The sequence below is a fragment of the Nylanderia fulva genome, unplaced genomic scaffold (genome assembly GCF_048542155.1).
Source record: "Nylanderia fulva isolate GAGA-0341 unplaced genomic scaffold, ASM4854215v1 Scaffold11, whole genome shotgun sequence".
NCBI lineage: Eukaryota > Metazoa > Arthropoda > Insecta > Hymenoptera > Formicidae > Nylanderia > Nylanderia fulva.
In genome coordinates, this window is record NW_028189302.1 from 4,632,373 (window position 1) to 4,659,736 (window position 27,364).

Genomic DNA, 27,364 nt, shown 5'->3' on the forward strand with positions numbered 1-27,364 from the left:
TGACCTTCACGTGGCCGTTAAATGATTATTCAAGGTCAAATCAATGGCACGATCTTATGGCTCCCTCGAAATCATACAACTTTTGTCTGAAATATTTTTCTCTAAAATGCACGTTACCGAAATAAAAGGGGTGTAAGAATAGTCTCAGACATTCTGCATGTATACAGGGTGTCCCATTTTTATATATATATAGTCTCTCTCTCTCTCTCTCTCTCTCTATATATATATATATATATATATATATATATATATATATAGTGTCTATATAAATTAAAGAAAGGAAGGGAGGGGGGAGAGAAACACTCTAAAAAAATTTGAAATAATAAAATATATGCAGATTATATATATTAGACGTCTAATGATTTTACTTTGTTTATCAATCACGGGATTAAAGCAACGTGTAACATTTCTTTTAATTAATATATTAAAATTATATATACACACAAAATTTTCCATTCTTTTGTATAATATCATTAGTTTATAATTCTTGCTAACATTTTATTCAGAATTTTTTTTTATGTCTTGTTCGTCTTTTTAAAAATAAAGTTGACTTTGTCTACAATAAAACTACTACAAAACGTACACAATATTTGTTGACAAAATATTTTTTTCTGTACTGTTTTTAAAATATGTTATATAAAGTTTAAATCTCTTTACACATATTAAGAAATTTCGCTCAAAAATAATGAAAATATAAAGAACTAAAAATCATGTTTTTTATCTCTTATATAGAAAATTTTAAGATTTTGGAAGAACATATGTACACTTTAATTTTATTAAATTTAACATGTGAAAATTGATTTAAAAATTATCACAAAATTCACTAATTAAGTTTATCCATTTGTAGATTGCACTTGAATCTGCATCTTTACCTAAGAATTGTTATATGTTTAACTAACTAGTCACTTATAATTATCTCATTCTGTTTTCATCTGAGAAGTCAGATTTCTACATTAGGCGTGGACGTTTCTTCTGCTTTTGATTCTAGAGAGAATGGTGGTATTCTACAATCAAATGTGTGCCCATCTTCTCTTTCCATCCTAAATGTTCCCCTAAATAGAATTGTTAAATAAATAATCAAGAAGTGACATTCTCATATTCACAAATTAATTTATCAGTACTTACCACATGTGACCACTAGGAGCTTGCAAACTCACATGACTACTATATTGAAAAGCAGGTGAAGCTTTTGATAGCACAGGTTCTTGACCCACTACACCTCTTCCTCTGACAGTTTCTAATGTACCTGATAGACTAAATATTCTCCAATGCCTTTCACGTAACTGCACACTCAAATCACCTAAATTTTCTAACCGGATACAATAGCGCCACTGAATCCAAGAGATAGGTAAAAATTAAAATTTATACACTACACATCTTTTTTATATATAATAAAATAAAAATTTAGTATTACATTGACTTACCCAGTATACAGAAGTGGCCTGGCTCTCCCTGCAACCCATATAAAATGGTATAACAGTAATTCGAACATCTTCAGTCGTTTCTTTATGTACATCTGACAACTCAAGCCATGGATGATTCTTCTTTTGCCATGCCCGAAGGGTTTCTTGTGCTACAAAGCATGGTTCCTTGCCTGGATGATAATTTAGAAATTTGTCAAATAGTTCATGTTGCAATGCTGCCTTTTCGTTTGTAGTATATGGTAATACATCTTCGTGAGCAACGTAATCTAATCCAGGAATAGCATATAAGCTGCGACTACTCTCATGATTACCCAGAAATGTCACTGCTTCTGTTTGGGCACGCTAAACAATATGCAGAAATATTGAAGTCAATAATTTGCACAGGTAAAAATCAATTCTAACAAAATTTTTAAAATTCTACTTACTATATAAGGACAATCACGTTGATCAATTAAAACTTGATAAAACGTGTGTGTTCTGCTTTTAACTTCCTTATCATCAACATTGCTCGAATTGTTATTCTTCCTGTACGAATAAATTTACAGATTATACATGTATAATATTTATGTAAAAAGGTACATAAAGGAATATATTTATGTATACAATTATCAATATTAACACATACTCATCCTTTTTATTGGATATATCTCTGTCATATACTCTTGCCAGCCATGGAAATAAAATCACACCTCGATAACCAAAAATCCTGTGTAAAATCAATTGACCTGCCTCATACTTTCCTTGTAACTTTGGCGTTTCCAATTTACCAACCTCTGCCAATCTACAAAAATAATGAATATATACATATATATTAAGCATACATAATTAAATATTCTTTACTATTCTTTTTTTTTATTATAATTTATAATAACCACTATAAGCAGATTAATTACACATTTTGCAAAAACTTTTGAATTAATGGATCATAATATAGTAAAAAAAATATCTTTTCTTATAGTCTTACATGTAAAAAAAATATAAATAAATAAATGGATTCAGTTTATAAAATCGTAGACATTAACGAAATTTTACTTTGAAATACTTTATTTACGGTGAGTCAGGGACAATCGAAATGTTCAATGATTAAAATAATATAAAGTGAATAAAAGTAAACTGCGTCTATCTCGTTTCGGTACCTGATGTATCGCGTATGTTGCGAGCATGTTGCAGGCGGCTTCAGGAGCGACCGTGTCAGCTTGCGGCCAATGAGATTTCGCATAAGTTCCATACTTGCCCGAGAAATTAATGCCGATCGAAGAGATTTACGTCGTTGAATGAAAAATTGCGAGCATCTATCGCGGTCGTGTTGACATTTCTACTGATTTATTCCGAACATTTCGGAACACCAAAGGTTATACCGCTGTTTATATATCACCTGACATAACACTAGGTAGGGGAGAAATCGATTGTAATGAAATGAGAGTTATATCGAAGTGCCATTATTACGCGACATTTTGAATTTCATTAATTAGAATGTTGGATTACAATTAATTTTAAAAAAATGTATAATTGTAATTCGCGAAATATTCAAGAATTCAAGTAAAATAATTCATCAAGCTATTTCATTGGCTATTTCCAATTGAACAAAAAGCGCAGTTGCCGAACTCGTGAAAACGACTCGTAAGCAAACGTCGATTTCGAGATAAATCGCGTTTACTTCGGCAGCGGCAACTTCACTCCGTAGAGTCGCCGGGCGTCGACCAATGAGATTCGAGGAGCCAGCTCGGCCTGGGTCGCGTTCGAAAATTCGCCAGTCGGCGGCGAAGCGGCGACCAATCGGGACGCAGGAACGTTCGCCTCCCCCGTCCCGATTGGTCGATCGGGAAGCCATTATGCTTCGGGGGGGTAATAAATTTTCGAACGCGACTCTGGTGATGTAGCGACGCATCGCATCGCCGTAATCGGCTAACTTCAGATCGAGCGATTCGCGTCCTTTGACACGCTTAACCGCGTATTAAGACCGCGATTCCGCCACCGTTTCGCCGCCTGACATTTTTCGCCGTCTTCTGATCATGCCAAGTGTCTCGGGCAAGTCGCGCAAATTATGTTGCCGGCAATATACGTGCACTTAGTAAATTGAGAAGACCGAAAACTGGCGGCTAAGCTCGCCCGCGGACAGTGAACTCTCCGAAAAGAAGCGATCTGGTGTGTTGCAGTGGGTCCCCCTCGGGTCGGATATATTTGCTTTATTGATATTCTCGGTGTCACAGGCCTATGCATATCTCCAGGTAACGCTTCACCGTATTGACGAGATCACTCGTCCCGTTTTTTCCTCGCGACACTCTTTCGTCCCTCGGACGCCCCTCGCGAATTTCATTACCCGAGAATCTTGTTTACGTCGTGGCTTGTATACGTGCACGGCGAATGCACATAACCTCGAAACCGATATCGGATCATTTTTGAGTTGAAAGTGCTCTATATATATGTTAGGAAGAGAAGGAAAAAAAATTAAAAAGATTTCTTCCAATGATCGACACGTCTGTTGATGTATCGAGATGAAATTTATATTTAATATAGGTTCTTCGGTAATATACTTTTATTCGCCTTTATTCATAAATTAAATTCTTTCCTCAATATGTTTTGGTGATACGTTAAAAAATATATTGTAAAAAGAAGGCTCGGTTTGCAAAGATTGATAATGTTTGCACTAGTGTTAAAGCATCTAGTATTTATATTATTATCACATTGATGCTCTGTTCTAAAATATATGGAAATGCACAATTTGTTTTTTAGCTCTAATCTCATGTATATTTAAAATATATGCATAAACTATGGCAACTTTTTTTACAGTATACAAATGTGTTTATTTAAGATATATAATTATATTATGTTATAATTAATATGTAACATGTGAATAGAGCATACATGTAAGATAAGCTATCAGTAATATCATTTAATGTGGAAAGGAAATAAAATCATTAAAAATACTAATCATATTTTTCCTGTATTTAAAATTTTTTAAACTTAGGCTACATATTGTATGAAATGTGTTGCATAAATAAGTAACATTATATTACAGAATTTGGACCGTGTTTTAGATTACATTAAAAATAAAGTTCTTGTTACATTCGATCGGTTTATCAAGTAACCATCATGTCAGAAATAATATACCCATCAGGGTGTAGACCGGTCAGTGAAGATTTAGGCCCAGATGAATTAATCAGAAGACTCAAGGTACAATTGTGCAACATATCTTATGCTGCTATGATAAATATATAATTAATAATTATAAAATAGTTATACATATATAACATTAAAATGTAAATTGTATAGACATTAGCACATACGCTACAAGCTATGGGACAAGATGAAGGAATGTACCAACAATATATTCCACTTGCGCTACATTTGGCAGAAGAGCACTTTTTAATGCATCAGAGTAAAGATGTGCAACTATTAATTGCTTGCTGTATTGCAGATGTTTTAAGAGTTTATGCACCAGAAGCTCCTTACAAAGATGCTGATCAGGTAAAAATATGAATAATGATTAATGACAATATATTGAATAATTTTTATATTTATATAATTTAAATAAAATTAATTGGACTGTGTAGACCTGTGTAACATTGTTTTTAATATGATTTTTTAAGGTCAAGACAATATTCCTATTTCTTATCAAACAACTGGCAGGTTTAAAAGATCCTAAAGATCCTGCCTTTAAGAGGTACTTCTATCTACTTGAAAATTTGGCTTATGTTAAATCATTTAATATGTGCTTTGAGTTAGAGGATTGCCAAGAGATTTTTTGTGCATTATTTTCTCTCATGTTCAAAATTGTAAAGTGAGTATAATCTGAAAATGAAAAAAAGAGAACAACTATTAAACTTTCTGCAATATAATGTGATCAATCTCTGATTTTAGTGATGAACATTCTGGGAAAGTTAAAAGCTTTATGTTAGATGTTTTGTGTCCACTGATTACCGAATCGGATATTGTCAGCAATGAACTTCTAGATATAATACTTATGAACATTGTAGAGCCAAACAAAACGCAGAAGAAGAATGCATATTTGCTTGCTAAAGAGTTGGTGATCAAATGTAGCGATACATTAGAACCATACATTCAAGCAGTGAGTAATGAGAACTGAAATATTTCTGTCAATAAACACATGCATTCCTATAGGAATATATAATATGCTAAACATATTGTACACGTTTTACAGTTTTTCAATCATGTCTTGATTCTGGGCAAGGAGGAAAAAAGCTTGCAGATTTGCAAGAAGGTATATGATCTGATTTATGAATTGAATCACATATGTCCGAGTGTCTTGCTGTCCGTCCTCCCGCAATTAGAATGCAAATTAAAATCTTCCTCTGAGACTGAAAGATTAGGTGCTGTGGCATTGCTAGCGAGAATGTTTTCCGAAAAGGGTTCACAATTGGCTGTACAGCATACACAGTTATGGAGAGCGTTTCTAGGACGATTTAACGATATTAGTGTATCCATTCGTATTAAATGTGTGCAGTATTCGATGCATTTTTTGCTAAATCATCCTGAATTGAGGAAGGATATCACAGATACTTTGAAGTTAAGACAACACGATGCTGATGAGAGTGTTCGTTATGAAGTCGTGATGGCTATTGTAACAACTGCCAGACGAGACTTTGAAGTTGTGTCAGATAGTGAGGACTTACTTGAGTTTGTCAAAGAAAGAACATTGGACAAAAAGGTAAAATATATTAAGTTTATAAAGTTGTCTAAGTTATAACACTTTTGACTTTAGCTTATTAATGATTACATTTTCAGTTTAAAATACGAAAAGAGGCGATGTCTGGCTTAGCTATGATATACAAGAAACATCTGAATGATGCAGATGTGCCACAGGCAACAAAAAAGGCAGTTATTTGGATAAAAGATAAAATATTACATGGTTATTATATGGCAGGCATGGAAGACAGATTGTTAGTGGAGAGATTGCTAAATACATGCTTAGTACCTTATCAACTACCAGCTGAGGAAAGAATGAAGAAATTGTATCATCTCCTAGGTACAATTGATGATCATGCTTCCAAAGCTTTTGTGGAGCTTCAAAAGCATCAGCTCGCGTATGTATTATACACACACATTGTTTCAGTTTATATATAATTATAAAAATTTTTTCATTTTAATACAAATTTATTATATATATTCAGTGTACGAAGAGCAGTAGTCGAATGGATAGACATCGTAAAGAAAACGGATGCTAAGAACGAATTAGTGACGAAGATTCATCAGATATCACGCTTTTTGCCAGATCCTATGAAAGTGCAAGAATTTCTTCAAAAGTTTAGCAATCACATGAAGAAAGAACCTAGATTATTGCAAGAAATGGAGACAATTGTACAACCGAATGTCTCGTGCAAAGAATGTGCTGATACAATAACTAAAGTCCTCAAAAAATTAGGACAACCTGTTATGACTAATTTATATTACAACACGATTAAGATGTTACTCGAAAGAGTAAGCTCTGTTATGATTGATGAAGAGGCAATTAGGGTAAGCATTTTATTTTTTAAAATCTATATATATATATATTTTCTATTTGTGAAGGAACACATTCAACATGTATACTCACACACACAAATAAATAAATAAATAAATATATATATATATATATTTTAGGTTTTGATCGGATATGTCTTAGATTGTTTGAAGGGAGGTAACGTGATAGAAGAGGTTGGGCTTAATCCAAATAATGCCGGAGAGAAAGGGTTGAGATTATTAGTGGTAAATTGACAATTTTATATTTTTAAATATACATGTTTATAAAATAAATTTTTAAACAAATTTTTAAATTAAAATTATAATGTAATTAGAGGTTTACATTATATTCAAAATATTTTAGATGCTGTCATTTGTCTTTGGCCCGCATTTTCTGCATAATGATATCTTGATGCAATTGGTCAATCTGCTTGAATTAGAAGACGAGATGGTGGCACCATTAGTTCTCTCCATCTTCACGTTTTTGGGAAAATATAAACCTTTGTGCGATGTAGCACCAGATATTATGAATCTTATGGTGCCAATATGCAAAAACTTCGCCGAAACGGGAACACCAAAGCAGGCAAAACAAGCCGTGAGATGTTTATTCGTTAATATGACCAACATTCACGACACCATCTTCCCTGAAATTATCGAGAGAATTAAGAACACACTAACACCTACATCGGAATATTATCGAACGTCTATAGTTACGTTAGGTCACATAGCATATAATTTGCCAGACAAATATCAAATACAAATAAAAAATATGGTTTCCAGAAAAGTAAGTGAAAACAAGTTGTAACATTTACGAATTTCTGGATGCTTTACACAATTATTATACAAGAGATGTAATATTTACTTCTGCAGATAGTTAAAGAATTATTAGTAAAGGAAAGCAGCGAGCAAACCTCCGAGACTATTGAAGGAGATTGGTGCAGAGAAGATCAATTACCTGAAGAGACACGATGCAGATTGGAAGGCTTGAAGTGCATGGCTCGTTGGCTGTTAGGATTGAAGAACGACGTGTTGTCGGCGCAAAAAACATTCAGAATGCTGAACGCCTTTATGGTGAACAAAGGTGATCTGCTGTCACAAGGACGACTAAGTAAAGCTGAAATGAGTTGGTTACGATTGCAAGCGGGTTGTTCAATGTTGAAAATATGTGAACAAAAAGGCGTTGGCGATCAATTTACTGCAGAACAATTCTATAATCTTTCACAACTTATGATGGTATGTTTGGATACAAACTCATCTTTTTTTTATGTTACAATAAAAGAAATTAATTATAATTAATCAAATTTATTTACTCTATATATAGGATGAAGTTCCTCAAGTTAGAGAAGCTTTCGGCAGTAAATTGCACAAAGGTCTTGGAAGAGGAATTCCAAACAAATGTTTGCCACTGGATTTTATGGGATATTATGCTTTAGCCGGCAAAGAACAAGACAAAAGATTAAAGTGTGTGTTGAAGACATATATGCAAACGGATATAAACAAAAGGAGGGATTATGTGAAGACACTTTCATTGGGTACCGTTGAGCGGGCTATGGGTAAGAGATTAAATAGTAAGGGATAGTCGAAATAAATTATTTAGTATCGATTTTACTATTTTGTTACTCTACAAATTCTTGTTATTTCACAGGTCAATTGCCCCATATTTTGCCGGATTACATGCTAGTTTTCGCAGTACCTATTCTCGCACATGATCCCGAATTCACGAGTCACATATTGGTTAGCCAGTTAAAAGTTATTCAACAGTGTCTTTGGTTTATTTTGGAACCCCTTATTACAAAGAACGAATATTATTGTTATGGATTTTATAAAAATCTCGTGGAACGTATGAAGAGTCACAAGGACGCATTCAAACCTGAAAGCAACGAAATGAATTATGTAATTATCATAAATTCGATTTGACTCTCTTCTTTGATAAAATAGTTTATTGATAAACTTTATTTTTGTACACATACGTAGAAATTGTGGGCCGTTTGTGACTTGGCAATGAATGTAATATACACAAAGACTACCAATTTCGACATGAAGGAGTTTCCAAGTGAGACACGAATACCCACGATGTACTTCAAACGAGTGGACGATATGGTAGCCAATACTAAGAATTATTTACCCGCGGAATTGCAAGTGAATATGACAAATCCAAAAGGAAAGGGATCATTCCACAATACACATACAGTCAATGAGAAACCACAGCGCAAAACTAAGTCTAAACAACAGAAGGAAGTAGGCATTGGACCTAATGAAACAGATGCAAGAGTAAGATGATTTTTAGAACAGTTCTCTCTATGATAGAATATCTCTCTCTAGTTTGCACAAAATTTAATTGATAGTTAAATATAGATACACATCATGTTATTTTTGTTAATTATGATGAGATGGTAGATTCAAAAATTAATTGAGAGTATATATTAAAATTTTTAAGTATATGTATAATTTTAACAATTTCAAGCTGCAAATTGGAGAAATGGAGTGTATTGATGCACAGGTAATGTGTAGATGTAATGTTAGAATGTATACTCCTGTAAAAACTTTTTCCTTTATTCTATTTAGATGTAAATATATTCGATTATTTAAATAAATTTATTTGCAGCCTGCTGAAGCATCAGAGACCAGAATTCAATTACCTGGCTTGGAAGAGGAGGTAAGTTCATTTGTTCTGAAGCGAATATTTTAAAAATATGTATTAACGAAACATCTTTTCTAATCTTTTTTTTTTATTTTTTTTAGATTGAGGAACCACCAGCAAAGAGGGCATTAAGGGAGTCAGATAAAGTAAATAAATAATTCAGTGATTGGACTATACCCGGGGAACATTGGGATGGGGAAAGACTTAAAGAATATGTGAGGATAAGAAAAAATTAAAGGATCTAAAAAATACTTTATAAATTAGAAAACAGAATATTTTGGTTATGTATAACGATTAATAAACCTAAGTCGTTCGTGTATCTTTAGAGTATAAGATATTAAGATTGACACATTAATGTCAGACTTATAATGCAGAAAATTCTTTCTGGACTTGCAACTTGTGAGTAAAGAAAAAAAAGAAAGAAATGAAACAAAAATGTTATCAATTCCTCACAGGTAAACACAAGTTCGTGAATTTATTTTGCGTTATTGAGAAAATACTGAATTCGATTATATTTTAATTTCTTGTTAATTTTCGAACTACAAAAATAGGTTTCGTAATTTATGATAAACAATTTTTTTTTAGTTAGTCACAGTGTTTCTTTGTTAAAAAAAGATTTTGCTTTATTAATGGAAAGCCCTTTTTTTGTATAAACGAGTTATTTTTAAATTTTTTCGACCTAGCAATGCGCTCTTTTGATACCAAAAATTATTCGTTTTTATTTTTTTTAACTCACTCTTGTTCTTATCCCATTCAGTTTTTATTTCATTTCGGTTTGACTCTCGTTCTTAATAAGCTATTAAAAAAATAGAACAGTTTCTGAAAAATAAGAGTACATAACTTCACTAATTGAAAAGGCTTGATTCCAAGCAATCTTTTTTATTAACGAGAAAGTACTGTGAATGTGAAAATTTTGTGTAAATTATATAATGTATTTCTTGAATTGAGATGTGCTCTTTCTTGTTTTGCATTTGATCGTTATTGCATTCACTTTTGCATGAGGTTCTTTCTTTCTACTTTAACGTTTACTTATACATTGTTTTGCTTGAGATATAGTATTCAGTTTAAACATCAAGTACATATAATATTGTCAGCATTATTAATAAATAAATTTATATAAGCACATACAACATCCATTTTCTGCAAAAGAAATATATCCAGATATATCAAATATATCGTCACTTTATAAACTGCAAAAGAAATACTATAGTTTTGTTGCGTAAACGATATACATTAAATAAGAAATTGTGTGTTTATTGGCTTTGTGATCCAAAGTTGTTGGTTTTTAACAATACAATTATCGCTACATTTTAATCGCGATTATTATGATTAATACACATTAAGTATGATCTATGTGTAATAATAAAAAAAAAGAATATTGCGAAAACTTGTGCGAAAACCTTCAACTTTTGTATTTATAAATAAACATAAAATTAAAATTATACCGATTGGAAAAGATCATTGTGTAATACCTTAATTTATATTAATGTACATGCAATGACACATATATATATATATATATAAAGAATATAATTATTTCGATTTTATTTATTAAATATGCTAACTATACGAAAAAAATTGAATATAAATTTCAAGCATGAAGTTTAAATCAAGTGGGCCTAGGTTTTGAGAAAATTTAAGTTCTCAATATTAGAATTATAAAATTTAAGCATTCAACTACATTAGATCTAAAGATGAATGAAAACTGCGGACGAATTCAATGAATGATGATGAATGATTGAAATCACATTAATTATAGAATTAAATATTTATCACCTTTTCATAGAAATTACAGTACAATGCAATCTTTAACCAGTGCATAATTTTTAGAATTTAAAAAATAAATATATGATGTTTTTACTTACATGGTCGCGTTAATATATATATTTTTTTCATATTTTTTTCACTAGATATATATTTCTCAGATAATTTATGTATTATAGTGGCTAATTGTAATGCTATCTTTGCAAATATATAATTATTTTCTTGCATAGTACTGCAATTTTTTCAAACAGGTCATAAACTACGAAAAGTATATATAATCTGATTAAACAATTAATCAGTGCTATTCATCTGTCAATCTGTGAGACGTATGGCGTATTGTATAATCATTCTATAATAAAACAAATCAAATAATATGCGATGTATTTAATTAAAAATTGTTACAATGTAACATTAACTTTTCTTAAAAAATTTTTTTTGGCCTTTTCTCGCTACATTTTTTTGTTGCGTTTTAAAAGTATTTTGCTTTTTTTTAACATTTGCCCTAAAATATATAATAAAGATTAATATACTATATATACACAAAAATATCTTCAGATTGTGATAAAAAATATACTTACTCATATCGCATTCTTTTGACACCTTTTTTGCTCGTGTCTGTTAAATCAGTGGCAAAGGATGATCTTGAGCGTTTTAATGATCCTGAAATAATAATTTAGTTAGAAGAGATACATTTTTGCGTGATATTATGAAATAATATAAAAATTATACCTTTTTTAGTAAAATCACGATTATTTTCATCCATAACTACTCTAATCTTCTTTTGTTTGTTACTCTTTTTGGCTAATCGCGCTTGATAAGCAGCTATCTTTTCTAATTCTCTCTTAGCTCTATCTTCGGCTGTATCCTTCTTAGGTTCGTTTTGCGTTTTTTTCTTTTTGTCTTCTACTATATTGGGAGGTTTCTCTTCACTCTTTTTATTTTTGCGAACTTGTTTTTTACTTAATCTAAAATTATCTGAAAGTATACAAAAAATTAATAGTTTATATGATTATACATTATTATAATATAAATATAAATATGTTAAAATACGCTCTCTTTGTTACTTTTTTCTTTTTTTCTTTCTTTTTTAGTTTGGAACCAACTTCTGTGATCATTTTCTTCTTTAAGTAAATTCTCAACACGCTTAGCTTGATTTTCTACTTTAGCTAATTCCTTCTCACTCTTTTCTTCTTGTAAAATTCTTTCCACATCTGTTTCTAGTGATTGTAATTTCTTGTTGTATTTTTCTATTATGTCAGTTGGTATTATTCTATTCTTGACTGGATTTTTCGCTTGCTTAATAATTTCTTTCACTAAAAGACGTTCCTGTTCACCAGCTAACGATACAGAAACACCACCACGACCTGCTCTTGCAGTTCTTCCAACTCTGTGTATATAATGTTGTAGAGTAGCAGGCATCACAAAATTAATCACAGTTTTTACACCGCTTATATCTAAACCTCTTGCAGCAACATCAGTTGCTAATAAAATATCAATTGCTTCCTCTTTAAATTTTCGGAGATTCTCCAGTCGCTGTGGTTGTGTGAGATTACCATGAAGTTCTCCAACCTGATTAAGATAAGAAAAAAGAAATAATATATATATAAAATAATTACTAATATTGATTTATACTTACTTTCACTCCTAATAATCCCAATAAAATGTGCAATCTATGGGCTTGTTTTTTTGTTTGTACAAAAATCATGGTATGATCATGGAAAGTTCGACAAACTAATGCTGCTAAGATTGCTTCACGATCCCCTTCTCTTTCCTTACGAATGCTAAAATCACATTTGTTGAAGAGAAAAAAAATATTAAAAAAATATTTTATAAAATAATGATAGAAGGAATTAACTTACCGAATGAATTCTTGACGTAAATTAAAGGCTACATCTTGATTGCTGTCCACAAATATTTTAATAGGTTTATCAAGAGATACTCCTGCTAAATCTTTAACTTCTTCTGTCATGGTCGCAGAAAAGAGTATAGTCTGTCTGGTTCTTGCACACTGCTTCACAATGTATTTCATTTGTTCAGCAAAATATTCATCTAGCATTCTTAAATTTAAAAAATGTATATATATAATTATGTATATATAATTAACTCTCAGTTACCTCTCTGGATTACATTAATCCATATCAAAAATGATTTTTTCGAAATTTTAGAAGATCACTTTTCATTTTTTCTCAAATATCTCGAGTCGTAGAAATCTGGTAACATTTGTACCGATATATGCTTTTTTCTTACTGTCTGGCGTATCAATTGAAAAAAAAAAAAATACTTCAAAATAGCTTCATTAGATCCAGAAATATAAACAAAAGAAGACTCTGGGTTACTCTAACCCATGAGTGGTAAAATAGGGTGGCCAAAAATAAGTGGTAACTGAGGGTTAAATATATACATGTACAATATAAAATATTATATATGTATATATGACAACATTTTTTAAATATTTATTATTTTACCTGTCAGCTTCATCTAGAATTAATACTTCAATACTGTTTAATGAAAAAGTAGGTGCATTTTTTAAGTGATCAATTAATCTTCCAGGGGTTGCTATTACAATATCTGGATTTTTTCTCAATACACTTTCCTGCATTATGAAAATATAAATTTTATCAGTTATCTGATTGGGAACAATATATTTTTAAAGTTTACAAAAGAGACAACATAATTTACCTGTATTTTCACGTCCAATCCACCTACAGATAAACCAACTTCTACTGTTGTAAATTGAGTTAACTGTTTTGTCACTTGATAAACTTGTACTCCCAGCTCTCTGGTGGGCACGAGTACAAGAACACGTGAAATGGCAGGGCCATCCAATGGCCTATATAATAATCTTTCCAAAGTAGGGAGCATGTAAGCTGCAGTCTTGCCAGTACCTGTTGCTGCACAACCACAAATGTCACGGCCCATTAAAGCTACAGGAATAGTAGCAGCTTGTATAGGAGTTGGTTGTACAAAATTCATTGCTGTTATAGCCTATAAATTTGTAAAAATCACTTAATAGTTTTTATACTACATCAAGTTCATTGCTTGATTACATATTTAACACATTATTTTGTGTATATATTATTTTAGTAATTTTTTCACTAATTATTATATATTATTATGTATGTACCTTTAGTAAAGGCCTAGACAAATTCATTTGATAAAATGTAGAATATGATTGAGAATCTGTATATTCCTCAAAATCAAGTGCTTCTTCATCATTTTCTTTGACAGGCTTCTTTATTTTCACTTTCCTTTCCTTAATCTTAACAGTATCTACAGTAAATTAATAAGTAAGATAAATATATAAGTAATGTCTATTGGAAATCAAAATAATTTCTTTACAAATTTATTTCATCATGTAAATAAAATTAAATATGTGTACCTTTTTTGAGTTCATCCTCAGATAGGGAAATGGTATCATCATCCTGATCTGTGCCCGATTCGATTTTAATATCATCCTCTGTCCCATCCTGACAAATATAAAAATAATCCTTCCAATAATTTCATACAAATTATAATAATAAATGTAAGCTTGATACAATTTATTGCATATTATAATTTGCAAATAATATACATGACAATATCACATACCTGCCTACTATATTCCTTTCGGATCTTCTTTATTTTATCATCTAATTTTGTTTTTGGTTTACGTTTGATATATTTGCTCACATCATTCCAAGGATCATAATTGTATTCAGCTGCACTGCTTATAAATTTGAAGCTACTGTCAAAATCTTTACTCCCTTTTTTCTTTTGTTTACTTGGCTGAAACTAATAAACAAAAAATCTAATATATATATGTATTTCTTTATATAAACACACATAATAGCTAAATTCTGTTGTAGATTCGAAATATCCTCCGTTGAAAATTTAAGATAAGAAATATTCATAAAAATATTTATATAAAATAATACGTTTTAATGCACAAATACGTGCATTATTTTTTAATCTAGATTATTTCAATTTACATCGTCTTCTTCGTCCGAACTTTCCGAATAATTTTCAGGCTGCACAAAATCCAAATCCATCTTGGTTATCCTCTAAAAACACGTGGTATGCAAATATACTAACATAAATATACGTTCACAACATCACAAGTTCAACATCATCAGTTCAAGCTTCGTTTACATTAAGCAAATTGGCGGGAAAAGTTCCTTCGTTCTGATTGGTCAATTCAATTCTATCCCACGAGTAAGATTTTCGAACGTATTCTAATGAATAGAAAGATTCAAACGGAGTTAAATCTATTTAGCAGAGAAAAAAATTTGCTTATAATTAATGGAAGTACCGATGAGGTATTATCGAAATTTTAAGAGGCTACAATTAGTTTAAATTTTTCATCTGCAAAAACATGCGCTATATTGAAAGGATTTAAATATGTGAAAAAAGTTGCTTTGGAAATGGTAAGGAAAAATACTTGTTATACAAAATTTATATTGAGTAAATAAATATATTTATACAATTACACTTTCACACTTACAGTACACAGTCGTTGGAAAATACGTAAAAAGTGCGTGTGTATGTGAGCATAACATGGATTTCTTTCATAGTTAACAATTTTATAGTAAAGTATATAAAAAGAGAAGTGTTACACTATTTTATTATACTTAAATATAAAATGTTTATCATATAAAACAACCATCTTTTCCTGATCATTATTAAATACATCTCGCAACATAATATAATTCTTTTTTTTTCAAACGTGTGCTTTTTATATAATTATTCATTTATATATGATTAAACTAAATCAATTATAAAAATAAAATTTTACTTAATGTTTTAGTCATTATAATAACTTTATAAGAATTTATACACTGTCTGATGAGAGAATGAAATTTCGATCTGTGCATTTAATGTAAAATGGGTGTGAAATAAATCTTATTTTCTAATGTTATATTCAATAGTTCAATAGTGGGTGTATACAATACATTGTAAGTATAACTCATATATCTATCAATATTTAGGCATTACTTATCTTATACAATATAGATATTGAAATACCAGTTTTTCTATAGATTGTTTTGAATGACAAGTGATAATTGAGATTATTCTCTCTCATAAGACAGAATATAGATTAATATAAAATATATATATTTTTTAACATTAATTATAAATTTCTATTGTGAGTTTTATTATAATGCTGCGGCATTATTCGTAATTATTATTAAATTATATTATATGATTATATATAATATGATTTAATATAATTATACATAGATATACGCAATTATATAATTATTAACGTTAAGGAAACAATAGATATGCCTCTGGCGAATAAGTTTGTCTCTGTTGTACTGATAAGTGGCAAGTGCATTGAGTGACTATAATATATCGTCATATATCCCGATATGTGATATCGCTATCTATATAATATCGCATTATTATAATGTTCAAACAAAGAACAAGTTAATATATCAATTAGAATCATATCGTACCATCATCGACACGTATGTATCTGAACTGTACATACACAGTGGTAGAGCTGGCGACATGTTTAACATGCAATATTATAGTAAATCAGAAGCACATTCTGCACAAACACAGCATTGCGCGTTGCACTCGTTACTTCCCGGAGTGTTTCCTTCTGTTTCATTTTTTTTACGTGAAGAATCCGCAAAATTTTGATAGAATTTAATTTCCTACGACTCTTTAAAGAAATTAATAATATAAGGGTCACTTTTGCGTTAAAATGATCCTTAACAAAAGTAATAGCTTCTTATTAATTATATATATAATTTATAATTATATAATTATATAATTATTTATATAAAATTATATAATTTATTATGTATTATAATATGATTATATAATTATAATTTCTCAAATTTTATTATATATATATACTATTTAATAAACTTGATAAATTAAGTTTATTATATAAAAAAGTAATTAATTTTTATATCTTACTAATTAAGAAAATTTATTGCAGAATATGTAAGGATCATTTTTATTACCAATCTCATAATTTCACAAACCTCTATTTTTATACACAATCCAAATATCTTTTAATTTTTTCTTTATTTCTTTTTTTATAACCAATTTTTCTATATATAGAGAATAATAATAAAACAAGAAAGAATAAAGAAAGTTGAAAGCTATATAATTTTTATATGTATATACATAACGGATAGTTTCCTGTTACACATTATATGTGGCTAGGTAGTAGTTTTTATACATATACATATATATGTACATTTATACATGCATATCTGTATATGTGTAAATACAAACATGTAATTTTCCCTGAATGAGATTATTTTAATTATTAGTCAAAAATCTTTTTAATTTCTTTTTCAATAAAAAATATAATTTTTTGTTCTTAAAAAATAAAATTATAATTTCTTAAATAAGAAAATATTTTGAAAATTATATTTTTAAAAGAGAGATCCAAGTTTATTTTATTTATCTTGTAAGTATATATTTCTATGTTAAAGTATATATATCTGTGTAAAGGTAAATAATTGAAGAAATTCGAGAAAATAAAAATTTACTCCTTATTAAAAAGAAATCTCTTTAATGAAATTTTTCATAATGCTATCCGTTACATAATTATTATATACTGCACATAATTAGGAAGATAAAAACATATATATAAAATTTACAATAAAACTGATAATAAACAACACTCATCACGCGCACATATGCACAATTATTATTGCATTATAATAATAAACAAAAACGAATACAAATTGCACATTTTTTTATCAGATTAACTTTGTAAAAAATTTGCACCAGTTAACTCATATTTTGCTATAATTAAATAATTTCAAATAATTATATCATACGAAACTCATATGCATACATATACGATTAAGATTAAATATTATTTCTGTATGTTGTGTATGTGTTAATCTCAATTAAAATTTAACACTTAAAATCAAATAATAAAAATATAACTAATAATTTGTCAATCTCTCAAACTATAAAATCAATAATTTCTTTATTTTTTTTATATAATTAAATTATTGCCAATTAGCGTTATATGAAAGTGTTATGTTTCAAAGAAGATATGTGTAAAAAATGTGTTATTTTTTTTAAATTTTATTTAGCATTTTGAGTTTAAGTTTCATGAAGTATAAAAAATAAAATGTCATATATATATATATATTTTGATTATCCAAAATTTAGTAAAAAAAGATTGATGTTTTTCATGATCTCCCCATTTTTTAAATTAATATCAGATTTACTTCCCATACAATTTGTAAAGCAAATGTGCCATAAATTTTAATTTTATATAAAATTAAAAAAACTAATGTATTAGTTTCCAATTCCATTTAGCAATTTTCTTTTTTTTGAAAGGATAAAAACTCAAGTAATTATCCAGTTAATTAATAAAATAATAGTTGATAACACAAAAACGCATTAATTTTAATGCTACATAAACGTACATATACTACTGCTAAAAAGAAAAAGAAGATTCGAATAGTCAATAATTCTTTTAATAAAAAAAAAGATATCTTTCATTCGAACATAATTTTTTCTAAAGGCTTATAAGATGAAGTCGACGAGAGACTTTATCTATTATATAAAAAAAATTGTTTCCACTAAAACTGGAATTGCTCTCTTATCGGCTCTTTGTTATTCCGAAAAAAAAAGAAAAAAAGACGATTTAGATTATCAACAATAAAAAAAATAACCAGACTTTCCTCCTTCGAGACGGCTCCTTCGATTTGAATCTACTTTCGCGAAATATAAAATGCTCCAAGAAACTTTGATACTTCAACTTTACTTTATTTAATTAATTAATTAAAGTAATTAATCTTAATTATAATTATAATAAATATGTAAAATAATCTATTATATGCCTTCATTATATGCAAAAATTTGAAATAAATTAATTTTGATGTGTATGTGTAATGTGTGTGTATCATTATGATTATATTAAATGTATTTCAGATTTTATTAATTAATAATACGTAACGTAATCGCGCGCTTATGTAGATTTCAGAGACTTGATTATAAAAATTAATTATATTTTCAAATAACGTAATTATATATAAAAGGAGCCGTCATCAATATCGAGGTAGAGTGGTTTCGCTTTTATTTTCATCTCTTTTCGGAATATAGAAATTCTATAAACAGAACGTCCTCCAAAGGAACGCGATTTCTTTTTTAGCATACATGTATCTACAATATATGTAATATATGTAATAACGCGCTGTTATTATTATTATTATCATTGTAAGAAATAATGTAACCTTGTCGATCAGGTCAAGCGCAGTCAGCATTCTTTTCGAATGTATTGTTTATTATATTTGTATATGATATCGTATCATCAACGAAGAATATACGATCCGCATATAATTAAATACATTATCTAATATATTTGACTACACGTTCTCATATTCCATCGAGTCATTGTTTATAAAACACTGACTACGTATTATTGCTAAATTTTTTTAACAAGCCCCATAAATCTCTTCTTTGTTAATCTTATTGCCTTATCTTTTTATGTCTTCCCTAAATAAGGAAGAAAAGATAGGTCAAAGATATCATAGATGAAAGAGATTTATTTGAAAAGATGGTTAATTTTTAAATATTAAAAGAAATTATATTAAGTTATTTGGCTGAGTAAACAATATTAATTAAATCAATGTTGATATTTTTTCTCGATCGCGCAGTCAAGTGTGGCACGAATTTTGTTAAATCTCAAACAATCGAGAACTGATGTGTAATTAATGATTATTATCAATTTATAGAAATTGTGTGTAAAATTATTGGAAATTATATAATTTCCATATTTTTATCATATGCAATACTGTATTTAATTAATTAAAATGTTTGAAGAGGTTTAGATTCGCAGGTCTGCGTATACTTTATATATCCCTTCACGAATTGAAGAAATTCTACTTTTACTTTCTATCAATATTAGTTTACGGAGATATAAACGGAAATCGAATTAGACATGCAAAAATACATGTTTCCACAAAAATGGATGTAAGAGAAAAAAATATTGATAGAAAAGAGAAAAGAGATTATATGTTATAGGGCAGAATAAATAAATATTATTTATTCTTGGAAGTGGTGGTAGTAGTTGTAGTGGTGGTAATAATATCTTCCTCACCTCCACTAGACCAATGCTTCTCCTGCTCGCGCAATTCGAATTCCCATCGCAATTCCAGCTCTCGCATGTCATTCGCAATTCCCGCTTCATACGTATCCTCCTGTCCATGCATAGATTAATCAATCAATCATAGACATAGAAAAATTATTCCTATTTATCAATCACATATTGAATGTATTAATTCATAATCACAATTTATTAAGTGATATTGGTCACGATTAATATATATTTTGATAGATAACAGCGCGATAAAAAAAGATATCAATTTCAGTCAAATTTGTATTGTCTACATAAAGTAGAAAAATAATCGGCAAAGCGAAAATTTCTCAATAAAAATGTAAGAATTATTTTTTGCTCTTTATTAAAAATAAATGCTAAAATAAAATTTAAAATAAAATTAAATATGATGACATATAGCTTACCTCTTCAATTTTATAATCTTGATTGTATTCCTGATTTGACAGCCAATCATTGGAGGATTGCTGGATCCATGGAAAAGTAGTGGTACCAGTACTATATGGATTGCAGCTCCAATTTCGCATATCTCTTTCTCTTTCCCTGATACCTGCTTCAATCATCCGCAATTCTTGTGCTAATCGTTCACCCGTCGTGAAGAAAGTGGTGGCTCCTTGCGTTGCTAACTAAGATAATTACATAAATGTATTAATGAAAAATACATGAATAAGAATATATTAATAATGAAAATGACACAAATTTTTAATGTCAAATATCTTCAGAAAAAGTAATACATGCAATTTTACTTCTACTTTTTGTAATAACATATTTTTTGGCTGTGAAACATTATATCAATTATACTTCAATAAAAAGATCAAAAAAAATTATTTATCAGAATTTTTAAATTTTTAGCATCATAAAATTGTCATATATGGTATAAATTTCCTAGTGTTGATGTACAAAATTCGAAGCGTGATGAATTACCTTTAAATCATTGAGTTTCTTCTCGAGATGTCTGAGTTGCTGTTTTACTTTTTGCGACTCGAGGATCAAACTGAAACATATATATGCAATAACATACCTGCACGTACATATATGCAAATATGTTTTATGTATTACTCACTCTTTCGACATGTATTCAGATCTCGAAAATTGCGGTAGTGATTCCGGCGTGACGATATTGCGGCCGAGAGTAATGTAATTCTCGCCCACGAAACCGCTACCACCACCGCCATCGCCGGAACTCGTCGGTGTCATTGATTGTATACCACCATTCGTACCAATTGCCAAATATGCTGCAATATATATAAGTCAGTTTAATAATTATGTCAATATATATGTATATATGTATGTGTATGCATAATCTATTGATAACAATCTGTTGAATTATTATTAATATATAAAATAGAAAAAATATAAATGTGATTAATATAATTCTTCTCTATCATGTACAACACACACATCTTATTTTTGCACTCACGTTGATTGCCATAATACAAGGAAGTTACAGAATTTGGAGTCCTAAATGCAGTAGACAGCGCAGAGGTGGGTCCAACTCCCTCATTGTAGAAATTTGCAAAATGCTGCAGAGGCCTATTGCAGGGAGACCTATTATTATCAATTATAAAAATTTTTCAATTATAAAAAATATAATTTATTATAGAATCCTATTATTAATATTAAATATTATTAAACAAATGTAAACAACATTAAGAAATATAATATCAATACAGTAAAATATATAATAGAAAGATATAACACAATTAATAATCTATAATTTGTATCTCGTACAAAGCTTATCAATTATATTATAATGTAATTTTTGGTTTCTTTTGATTGTTAAATTTTTTATTTAATTTAAATCAAATTTATTCTTCCTCTTTTGTTTTCTGTTTAATATTTTTTAAATTTTATTATACTATAATATTAATCTAATTTTATATATTATTCATATATATTATTATCGCACCTTATTAAAGTTTTGGACAGTCTTGAGATAGATCCCTGTTTGCTGGCTGGTGGCAAAGAGGTGGTAGGAGGCACGTCTAACAGAGGCACAAAAGGCGCATCATCGTCGAGGAGGTGCGAAGCTGACGGTGGCGAATCCGTTCCAGAAGGACAGCGGAAGCTGTTCGCGGCGGTCCATATCGAGAAATTATTAGACGTAGTCAACGAGTCACCCTCCTGCCGAAGATCGTAATTCTAAAGAAAAATACAAAAAAATATGTATATAATAAATAAAATAAAATAACGTATATTATATATATACATGACAAAGAAATATATTATAGACTTAACAAAAAATATACACTAAAAAATAATATCTCTAATAAAAGAAATAATTTTTTCTAATTTGTACAAAACGCTTGAATGAAAAAAGAAGAATGGTAAGTTCATTACCGTTTTAATTTGTGGCGAGATTAGTTGCTGCTGTTGCTGCTGCTTGCCAATAATTGTTTCCAGTTGATTTAGAATCTCCATCCTACGTTGCAGTAGCATTGCTAACATATTCTTTGCCGTTCGTTGCTATAAAATTATTTTATTATTCTATTATTACTTATTCATAATTTATTAGTTATCTATATAATTATAATTGTTTATTAAACTTAATGTATGTCAATTGTGTTGTTTTATTATTCTAAATGTTAGTTATTCATTACAAAAAAGTAATTTTCTCTCACTTTTTTATCGTTTGTTACATGATTTGCTGATACAATTTGCGGACTATCCCACATCCCGAGATTGGTCGTGGTCGTCGGGGAAGGTCCATAATCAACAGCTGCGACGGATCCTGGCGCCATTATGTAATGTCCTGAGCAATGAACGGCAGGAGATCCTCCGCTGTCTACCATTGCTCCTCCCTTTACAGAGCATAGACCGAGATGCGATAAGTTTTGCGGGGATGCAGAAGGCAGCATATAGGTCGACGTCAATGAATCGATCAAGTTATTTTCTAAGTTAGTCGGAATGGGCGTTGAATGCTGCACGGCTGCTGGAAGTTAAGATAGAATAACATAATAACATTTCAGTATGTATACATTTTACTTCAAAGGAAATATTTTATGGTCGGTATAATTTTTTTACAACATATTTAATGTAGCACAATAAAGAATAAGAACAATTTTCTTTTTAATAAATTGCATATATACGTGCGTGTGCTCTTCAAACATTTTATTTATGTAGAATTATATTAAATATAAATATTCATTATACTCACTTTCTCTCTCATGTGCTTTGGTAGAATGATAAGCCGTTAAATCGCCATTCTGTTTATTAAAGGCCTTGTTATTTTTCTCGCCTTTTGATTCTACTTGGTTTGAATTCGTCCTGACATTCAATTTGCGATTCTTCGATCTATATCTATATGTATAAAAAGTATTAACACAATTAACTTTGTCAAGAATATTATTTATTTATACAATATACAAACTTGCAGTACAGCAATAAAAGAATATTATTAACTTGATATTAAATAAATAAATAAATGTGTATTAGATATACACATACAGACTTACTTATCAAGCTCAGTGTCGCTGTGGGCGAAGGTACAATTGTTAGATCGCGGACAAGTGCCACGAAGAGCCAGATCCCTGCACATGCTGACTTTGTACTTGCCAGTTGCTGGACCCGGACACGAACCTCCACCAGGTCCGCTGCCTCCGCTGTCCTGCGCTGTCGTTGACTTTCGATTTCCGCCGTTGGCACCACCACCTCCATGCTGTCGAACAAAGTCCACTAATGCAGCCACTACTATTCTTACGGCTTCTAGAGCCGCCCGACACTCTGCTAAACTTGGTGGTTCCGTCTCTAAAAATCACATATTTATAAGTTTCAGAGTTTTAAAAAATTCTTTTTCTTTTTCTAATTATAAAGAATTTTTAAGATTTCAGAAATTATATATACATAGCATGTATACATACCTGGACTAGGATCAATAGCGGCTAACAATTCCAACTGTGGCCTGAGACCACTTAATTGTCCAGGATCTGGAGTACGTTGCAACGCTATCACAAGTTCCTGGACGCTCTGGGCAAACGATTGTGGTGTTTGCAGCTTGTCAATGATACTCTGCATATGAGACTTGTGTGCAGTATCGCCATAGAGCAGAGCCGACCATTGGTCAGGCGCAATACGCAGTCCTGCTTCCGTAGCAATCTGTACAATTTGCGCATCATGCTCGCGTCTCAAAGCCTCGTAAGTGCGAAACTCTTCCTTTAACTGCATCAGCGATGAATCGCCCTCGCGCTTTGACACCTATTAATACAAGAAAATGATAACAATAATTGATATCATTAGGAAGAGATTTTTTAGGAACATATATGTAAATATATCATTCTAATATATAATTTTTCTTTTCAGAAAATGATATTTGGTTTAACTGCGTTCGAGAAAGTACTTTGGTCACAATGATTGTTACTGTAAATTACCTTGAAACAACTCGCCCGATACAAAAGCTGGACCACATGGCCGATGCTAGTTTTGCTAGCTTGTGGAAAATGTGGCTCCAAACGCTGTACCACAAACATCACCAGCACTTTGCGCGATAGTGCCGAACCATCTTCTAATGCCAACATCACAAGCTTCAATACTTCTTCTTGCATCGCTGAAAATAACGAGAAAAAAGGTATATATAATTGTGTAAATTGTATAAATAAAAAATATTCAAGATAGTTAAATAACAGATGCATGCATATATATATATATATATATTTTTTTTTAAACACAGAGTAAGTAACTAAAGTTAAAGATATAATTTGTATAAAACACATGATTCTATTTTACATGATTTTATTTAATAAGAAATATAAATGCATCATAGCTGAAAGATAAATAATATCATAGAAAGTCAGATATTAAATTCTTAACTTTTCTTCCTTCACTTTCTCTTTAACAATAAGTAAAAAAAATATAGCATATATTCGCAACCTTTATTCCCTATGAAATAAAATTTACCTGGTCCGAGAAACTGACAACCACGAGCCCGTACGGCCGCCCAGAGATTGGCACTGAGTTGTTGTGGATTTTGATGCTGTAATATAAGTTCAGTAACAGTGCGTTCGCCAAGGCTGCGGGCGGCACGCAGCGCGCGCGCTCTACCCTCTGGTTCCACTAATTGGCAACCTAATAGCGTCACCAATTTACGTTGCATAGGTCGGGACACGAGCCCTCCACCTCCACCTCCAATACCTATGTATATATCAAATATATCAGTTTCGCAACTTACATAATATCAATTATTACAATTTATACATATAATATAAATATTATTGACAATCTGTAAAATATATTACAAAAAATACAATAATCTCTATAGCATATCTCTACTATAGTAATATTATTTAATTTCTTACATATATATAATAAATTTTAGTTTAATTTCTGTTCTTAAGTACTAATACTATTTGTATTTGAAACTTAAAAAATAGGTACATGCCTGCAGTGTTGGTAGTCTGGCATGGCTTGAGATAAAGTGCAAGTTCCTCGATGCAACTCTTGGCTCGCAGATAGTTGGCATGTTGATCGACTGGTAACAACTTCTGGTAATTTTGCTGCTGATTTGATATGGATACTGATGAGACAACAGTTGAAACCGGATTTCCTAGCAATTGCAATAGCGCTTCGTTTACCGGTAGTCTTTCGACATCGGTGTTGATAACGCTCTGTGCAAAAGGATAGAAAAAGGGAAATTAAACAACTAATAGAATATCATAAGTGTTAAACATATGTATTAAATAAGGTATATATACACATACGAAATACAAACATCTATATAGATATTATTATTATCTAATATATAGATAATATCATGGCATACCTGATCGAAAGGGCATTGCTTGCGATGCAGATTGGCGAGACATGCACGACATATTGTGTGGCCGCAACCGAGCGATATAGGACCCCGTATGGCCGCGTCAAAGTCATGACAGCAGATTGGACATGACAGAAATTCAGTCCACTGTGGTGCCTGTATCGGCATTCTATAAGGTAAGGAAAAAAAATAAGGATAAAATTATATACATATAGAAAAAAAAATATCACTCAAAATTCAAGTATTTTGAGAAATTCGAGAAACACTCATAACTTTGTGATTTGTTTATAATGTGTAATGTTACATCTCTCGAACAATAGATTTCATAAGCTATTATAGCAGATGGTTGATTTGACAGAATAAGTAGAAAAGCTCTGTTCAGTCAAGCATGCCATTTTCATCAGGATTAAAGTCATAATTAATAATTAATAGTAAATATTTTATATATTGTAAATGTATTTATTTTTAAAATAATTATTGCATTTTAATGAGAAAAAAGTATCATTTTGTTTGCAGTTCTATTAAATAATGTGAAATTCGTGAACACAATAGAAAAGCGTGGGAAGTGCAAATAAAAAAAATATAAAATAAGAGAAAATAGAAAGTTGTAGAAAATGATTCTAAGGGTATAAAATTTATGTAAAATACGCAGAACGCGAAGGGGAAAGTGTCAAAGTATAGAAAGTGCAGTTACACAGGAAGAACTCGGTAAATTTTAGTTTCATAACCATATTTCGCCGAGGTCTCTAGATGAGATCACGGTGAAATCATCCTGACTTAATAGATCGAATTGTCTTGACATATTGTAGAGAATAACCGCAAGAATTTATGTCGAATTTGCAAGAAAAATTCGACGAAATAAACTTGCTGACCCATCCAGCATTAGCTTGCTGACGAAAACCTGCCTCTATCGCGATGTCCTCAATATCATGACAGCTGACTTTCGGAATCCGGGGGGACACCGTAAATTAATCGACGTAAATAAAATCCATCGTAAACATCATCACCCACCTCGTTACAGCGAAACATCACATCGATTACACTTTTTGCGCATCACTTCTCTCTCGCGCAGTTTTGCGCGATTCGTAGTTCGTAGTATCACGGATCTCGCTAATCAACCTTTATCGCACCATAGATTACCGAAACATAAGTTATGACACATAACAGAAAACTGCTCGATAGTTCCACTGTACGCCGCGACGCAGTGCCACTTCAAGCGCGAAAATCTCTCAGCTGGATTCTCACTC

At 30.4% G+C, this 27,364-nt stretch overlaps 4 protein-coding genes across 8 annotated transcripts; 1 reads left to right on the plus strand and 3 right to left on the minus strand.

The window, feature by feature from the left end:
* Positions 1 to 744: 744 nt before the first annotated feature.
* On the minus strand, positions 745 to 2,831 carry POLDIP2 (DNA polymerase delta interacting protein 2). The gene is made up of 6 exons (XM_029310109.2): positions 2,561 to 2,831; positions 2,050 to 2,205; positions 1,850 to 1,949; positions 1,425 to 1,766; positions 1,126 to 1,331; positions 745 to 1,052 (listed from the first exon to the last, which is right to left on the minus strand). Exons 1-6 carry the CDS (start codon positions 2,650 to 2,652, stop codon positions 941 to 943), a joined length of 1,008 nt encoding a protein of 335 aa, XP_029165942.1. The 5' UTR covers positions 2,653 to 2,831; the 3' UTR covers positions 745 to 940.
* Positions 2,832 to 3,311: 480 nt separating this feature from the next.
* pds5 (cohesin associated factor B pds5) lies at positions 3,312 to 11,663 on the plus strand. 3 transcript variants are annotated; one of them, XM_029310108.2, is made up of 17 exons: positions 3,312 to 3,652; positions 4,444 to 4,598; positions 4,698 to 4,892; positions 5,015 to 5,205; positions 5,286 to 5,493; positions 5,587 to 6,093; positions 6,171 to 6,469; positions 6,557 to 6,899; positions 7,026 to 7,130; positions 7,249 to 7,668; positions 7,755 to 8,117; positions 8,206 to 8,437; positions 8,530 to 8,777; positions 8,859 to 9,155; positions 9,349 to 9,384; positions 9,490 to 9,540; positions 9,627 to 11,663. In XM_029310108.2, exons 2-17 carry the CDS (start codon positions 4,518 to 4,520, stop codon positions 9,681 to 9,683), a joined length of 3,633 nt encoding a protein of 1,210 aa, XP_029165941.2. In that variant the 5' UTR covers positions 3,312 to 3,652; positions 4,444 to 4,517; the 3' UTR covers positions 9,684 to 11,663. The 3 variants fall into 3 exon arrangements, with proteins under 3 accessions (XP_029165941.2, XP_085342915.1, XP_085342918.1); XM_085486789.1 differs by having other exon boundaries at positions 4,463 to 4,598; XM_085486792.1 differs by lacking the exon at positions 9,349 to 9,384 and having other exon boundaries at positions 3,313 to 3,652.
* On the minus strand, positions 11,659 to 15,360 carry Rs1 (Dead-box helicase Rs1). The gene is made up of 12 exons (XM_085486797.1): positions 15,258 to 15,360; positions 14,878 to 15,060; positions 14,669 to 14,756; positions 14,414 to 14,559; positions 13,969 to 14,274; positions 13,755 to 13,882; positions 13,149 to 13,346; positions 12,926 to 13,070; positions 12,354 to 12,858; positions 12,019 to 12,264; positions 11,868 to 11,949; positions 11,659 to 11,791 (listed from the first exon to the last, which is right to left on the minus strand). The coding sequence occupies exons 1-12, from the start codon at positions 15,315 to 15,317 to the stop codon at positions 11,701 to 11,703; spliced, it is 2,178 nt and encodes a 725-aa protein (XP_085342923.1). The 5' UTR covers positions 15,318 to 15,360; the 3' UTR covers positions 11,659 to 11,700.
* Positions 15,361 to 18,712: 3,352 nt separating this feature from the next.
* roq (RING finger and CCCH-type zinc finger domain-containing protein roquin) lies at positions 18,713 to 27,337 on the minus strand. Of its 3 annotated transcripts, none has more exons than XM_085486803.1 (16): positions 27,129 to 27,337; positions 26,124 to 26,286; positions 25,743 to 25,968; positions 25,262 to 25,495; positions 24,736 to 24,911; positions 24,229 to 24,562; positions 23,824 to 24,115; positions 23,526 to 23,668; positions 22,990 to 23,297; positions 22,709 to 22,834; positions 22,278 to 22,510; positions 21,789 to 21,916; positions 21,432 to 21,603; positions 21,293 to 21,362; positions 20,776 to 20,994; positions 18,713 to 20,453 (listed from the first exon to the last, which is right to left on the minus strand). In XM_085486803.1, exons 2-16 carry the CDS (start codon positions 26,283 to 26,285, stop codon positions 20,295 to 20,297), a joined length of 2,982 nt encoding a protein of 993 aa, XP_085342929.1. In that variant the 5' UTR covers position 26,286; positions 27,129 to 27,337; the 3' UTR covers positions 18,713 to 20,294. The 3 variants fall into 3 exon arrangements, with proteins under 3 accessions (XP_085342929.1, XP_085342925.1, XP_085342927.1); XM_085486799.1 differs by having other exon boundaries at positions 22,990 to 23,300; positions 27,129 to 27,333; XM_085486801.1 differs by lacking the exon at positions 27,129 to 27,337 and adding an exon at positions 27,023 to 27,122 and having other exon boundaries at positions 22,990 to 23,300.
* Between the last annotated feature and the right edge of the window lie 27 nt (positions 27,338 to 27,364).

Bases quoted from the DNA above. Each gene is read 5' to 3' on its own strand.
- POLDIP2 (XM_029310109.2), bottom strand. From the start codon at position 2,652: ATGGAACTTATGCGAAATCTCATTGGCCGCAAGCTGACACGGTCGCTC. The intron at 2,206-2,560 runs GTACCGAAACGA...TTATTTTTGTAG, and splicing joins CAACATACGCGATACATCAG to ATTGGCAGAGGTTGGTAAAT. The intron at 1,332-1,424 runs GTAAGTCAATGT...TCTTGGATTCAG, and splicing joins AGGCCACTTCTGTATACTGG to TGGCGCTATTGTATCCGGTT.
- pds5 (XM_029310108.2), top strand. From the start codon at position 4,518: ATGTCAGAAATAATATACCCATCAGGGTGTAGACCGGTCAGTGAAGAT. The intron at 5,494-5,586 runs GTGAGTAATGAG...CACGTTTTACAG, and splicing joins TAGAACCATACATTCAAGCA to TTTTTCAATCATGTCTTGAT. The intron at 6,094-6,170 runs GTAAAATATATT...TTACATTTTCAG, and splicing joins AAAGAACATTGGACAAAAAG to TTTAAAATACGAAAAGAGGC.
- Rs1 (XM_085486797.1), bottom strand. From the start codon at position 15,317: ATGGATTTGGATTTTGTGCAGCCTGAAAATTATTCGGAAAGTTCGGAC. The intron at 13,071-13,148 runs GTAAGTTAATTC...ATGTGATTTTAG, and splicing joins TTACGTCAAGAATTCATTCG to CATTCGTAAGGAAAGAGAAG. The intron at 12,265-12,353 runs GTAACAAAGAGA...GTATACTTTCAG, and splicing joins AGAAAGAAAAAAAGAAAAAA to ATAATTTTAGATTAAGTAAA.
- roq (XM_085486799.1), bottom strand. From the start codon at position 26,285: ATGCCGATACAGGCACCACAGTGGACTGAATTTCTGTCATGTCCAATC. The intron at 25,969-26,123 runs GTATGCCATGAT...CCTTTTGCACAG, and splicing joins AGCAATGCCCTTTCGATCAG to AGCGTTATCAACACCGATGT. The intron at 24,563-24,735 runs GTAATTTACAGT...TTGTATTAATAG, and splicing joins ATCGGGCGAGTTGTTTCAAG to GTGTCAAAGCGCGAGGGCGA.